General features: G+C 69.3%; 1 protein-coding gene across 1 annotated transcript; it reads right to left on the bottom strand.

The window, feature by feature from the left end:
* Positions 1-1,394: 1,394 nt before the first annotated feature.
* Positions 1,395-2,381, bottom strand: LOC128883597 (uncharacterized). Its single transcript, XM_054136116.1, has one exon. The coding sequence runs from the start codon at positions 2,379-2,381 to the stop codon at positions 1,395-1,397; it is 987 nt and encodes a 328-aa protein (XP_053992091.1).
* Between the last annotated feature and the right edge of the window lie 1,608 nt (positions 2,382-3,989).

Genomic DNA, 3,989 nt, shown 5'->3' with positions numbered 1-3,989 from the left:
CGTGAGCCGGTAGGTGAGTCGCCCGCTACCGTCCTCTTTCGGGCGGCGCCGCTCTCCAGGAGCTGGCGCCGCCACTTTTCGCGGGCCAGCTGCCACCTTTGGCGCCGGTAGGCTTCGACCGCCTCGTCCTGCGGATGGCCCCCGTTCCGGCGGAGATCTTGCATACGCCGATACACATCGGCGTGTACCTCCGCCTGGAAATCAAAGGGGACGACCCTCGCTAGGACGGCCGCCGCTTCGTGGGAGATCGTGTGATACCCGCGCGCGATCCTGATGGCCATATGCCGTTGCACGCGGCGCAGCAGGTGCCGTCCACGACGGCAGGCCACCAGGTCGCCCGCCCATACGGGTGACCCGTATTGGGCCATGGATCGCACGACCCCCAGGTAGAGGCAGCGGACCCTCTCTTCCGGCCCCCCGAGATTGGGCAGGAGACGGACCAACAGGGTGGTCACCGCCTCAATTCGGGGGACCAGGCAGTCGAAATGCCCCTCCCAGTGCCACCAGCCGTCCAGGTCGAGGCCCAGATACTTCATCCGGCCCTCGACCCGGGCAGCCGCATCACCCACGCGGATCCAGGTCTGGGGCACCCGCGGCGTCAGAGGTAGCCCATGAAACACGACTACCTCCGTCTTTTGCGGCGAGATGCGAAGCCCCAGAGCCTGGATCCTCGCGACCACGATCGCGGCCGCTAGTTCCGCCAGCCTGTGGACCCTGGTCCCATCCCGACCCACCGTGATGATCAATGTGTCGTCTGCGTAGCAGACCACAAAGACACCGGGTGGGAGGAGCCCGCGCAACACCGAGTCGTACCCCAAGTTCCATAACAGGGGTTCTAAAACGGACCCCTGGGGCACGCCTCGGCTGACCCCCCGACGTATCGGCACCCCGCCTCTGCCAGGGTACTCGATCCACCTGTCCGACAGGTAGTCGGCTAACACGACCCGTAGATATGGAGGCACTCCGTGTTCTCGGAGCGCCTCCCGGATCGTGCCCCAGGGCAGGGTGTTAAATGCGTTGGCGATGTCGAGACTAATCGCCAACGCCACACCGACCCGGGAGACCGCCCGGTCCGCGAGGGCATGGACGTGGTCGATCGCATCAAGCGTCGTCCGGCCCTCGCGGAAACCGTATTGGCAGCCAGCCAACTGCATACTCCCGTCGGACAGGCCCCTCGACAGGCGGGCAGCGAGCACAAACTCGAAGAGCTTGCCCGCCTCGTCGAGGAGGCAGATCGGCCGATACGCGGAGGGCGAATCCGCGGGCTTTCCCTTTTTCGGGATAAGGACCATCCGGGCCTGCTTCCAGGCCAGCGGAACCCGCCCCGACTCTAGGCAGCCGTCGAACAGCCGATTGAGCCGGGGACCCAGAACGCGCAGCGCCAAAGCGAGCGCTCAGCCAGGGATGCCGTTGGGCCCTGGTGCCGTATTCCTGGCCATCATTCGCCCGACGGCCATCCCGAGCTCCCCCTCGGTGACCCCCAGGCTGGCGGACCAGTTACTGGCCTCCGCCGGCAGGAGCGGCCGCGGACCCTCCTCCGGATCTACCGGAAAAAGGGTATCCACGACACGCTCCAGAACGGTGGGGGCGAGGGACTCCGTGACAGGGGGGGCGGCCGGGCGCATGCGGCCCAGCACAATGCGGTAGGGCCGCCCCCATGGATCCTTGTCCAGAGTCCCGAGGAGCTCTCCACAGGCGCCCGCCTTGGCCCTCCTGATGGCGCGCTGGAGGTCCACCGTGGCCTCACGGTAGACCTCATACAGCGCCGCCTCCCTCACCGGGTCGCGGTTCCGTCTCCGGCGGGCCCTCGTGAAGCGACGTCGCGCCGCGCTGCATGTAGCACGCAGCGCGGCAATCTCGTCGCTCCACCAGTAAGCGGCCCGCCTCGGGAACTTCTTGGCTCGGGGCATGGCGGCGTCGCACGCCGCCGTCAATGACTCCCGAAACCAGTCAGCTTCCTGATCGACGTCCGCGACCAGTCCAGCCGGGGCATCCGGCCCGGACCCGGCGAGGGCGGCCGCCATCAGGGCGTCCTTCTCCAAGCGCTTCAGGGCCCATCTGAGCGGCGGTCGGCCCGGCGCGGGTCCACGAGCGGGATGGTACTGAGGGGCAGCGGAGACATCCATAAGGATGTAGAGGTGGTCACTGAGGGACTCCACCTCCTCCGCTACCCCCCATCCCGACACGAGACGCGAGGCGGCAGGCGTCGCCCACGACAAGTCGACGATCGACTCGCTCTGCCACCGCACGCACGTGCTCACGGACCCCCGGTTAAGCAGCCGGAGGTCCGCGCTCGCCGCCCACTCCAGCACCGCCCGACCCCCCGTGTCCGTTGCCGAGCCACCCCACGCCGTGGACTTGGCGTTGAAGTCGCCCAGCATGAGCGTTCGGGCTACTGGAGAGCGGGACAATGCGTCCCGGACCCCGTCCAGCAGCCACTCGAACGCCGCGAGGGGGGCACTCGGAGGGGGCGTAGACCCCGATCAGGGCCAGGCCGCCGCACTCCGTCTCGACGAACCCGTCGTCGCGGGCGAACACGCGGAGGGCCGCGGTGTCGCTGCCCACTATCACCACGGAGCCGAACGCGTCGGCCACCCAGTTCGGGCGGTCGGCGACGGCACACCTAACTCGGCCAGGCAGTGGATAAACAAGTCCTGCGCCCTGGCCGAGTGGTTGAGGTTGGCTTGGAGGATCCGGACCGGGGGCATGAACTTTAGGCCATGTCCATGGCCTCCCCCGGGCCGGATCCTCCCTCCATCGCAGCGGGCGATCTCACCCACAGCGCCTCAGCTGGCGCCAGCGCCGGCGCATCTGCCGCCGGTCGATTGACCGGCTTAGATACGCCCGAACTTGGGGTCGTCACGCGAGCCCTCCTCCCCTGCTTTGGCGGTGGAGGGGCACATTTTTTGGCCCCGAGCCGGTGGTCGGCTGGCCTGCGCAGGTCAGCACAGACCGGGCAGCGCATGGGCGCCGTGCACTCACGTGCCCGGTGGCCCGCACCGGCGCACCTGTAGCACCGATCCCCGTGGTCCGCCTCGAGGGGGCATTTCTGCCGCACGTGCCCGAGCTCCAGGCACCTGAAGCATCCTAGGGCTCGCGCGGGCAAGGCCTCCACTCGGGCGGACGACCAGCCGACGAGCAGGCGGCCAGCCGCCAGGAGGGCCCTCATGGCAGCCGCCGGGCAGCGGAGCCAGACGGTGCCCAGCCCGGACCCGGAACGCCGGATGATGCCGATTCGGACCTCGTCCACCCGGCATCCGGTTACCGCGGCAACTGCCGCCGCCACGCCGTCGGCCGTGACGGATTCGTCCAGGCCGCTAACCCGCGCCTCGGCGGATTTAATCGGCCTGGACACCCTCACGTCCGTGCCGGCGAACAGCTCCGCCAGGCGACCGGCCAGGCGACCGGCCAGGCGACCGGCCAGGCGGTCCGCCCCGGCAGCGCTGTCCGGGCCCGGGATCTCCAAAATGGAGGACCCGGTCTGCCCCTTGCGGTACCGGATGCCGGTTAACCCGACATCCCGTAACCGCACGCCAGCGACCGCCTTTGCCATGACCTCTGAATAGGTCATGGCGCTGCCTGGGGCGACGGTGAGGGATACCGCCGCCCTCTTCGGCGCACGCGCCGGACGAACCCGCGGCCCAGCCGGAGCTCCAGCCGGCCACGCCCCGCGAGTGTGAGAGCGTGCCGCCCCCGCACGCCTCTCCTTGCGTCCAAGATCCTTCGACCATGTCTCAGGTGCCGGACGGGTCAGGGAGGGCGCGACAGGCGCAGGCGGACGCCTCGCCCGGGACGCAGCCGGGCCAGGCGCGGCACGGGGCCGGTCTCGGCTCGGCAAGGCCGGAGCAGGATGGGCAGCGGCGCCACCCGCTTGCTTCTTCCCGCTCCTCTTCCTGCCTCTCTTCTTTTTCGCGGGCTCTACGCTGACTGTCCCGGGGCGGCTCCCCACCGCTGAGGGGCCAGGTTGGGAGGGACCCACAGGAGGGCGC

Source organism: Hylaeus volcanicus, unplaced genomic scaffold, assembly GCF_026283585.1.
Source record: "Hylaeus volcanicus isolate JK05 unplaced genomic scaffold, UHH_iyHylVolc1.0_haploid 12227, whole genome shotgun sequence".
NCBI lineage: Eukaryota > Metazoa > Arthropoda > Insecta > Hymenoptera > Colletidae > Hylaeus > Hylaeus volcanicus.
This window is presented reverse-complemented; position numbering and strand designations above follow the sequence as displayed.

Coding starts and splice junctions, on each gene's coding strand:
- LOC128883597 (XM_054136116.1), bottom strand. CDS start 2,381: ATGCTGGGCGACTTCAACGCCAAGTCCACGGCGTGGGGTGGCTCGGCA.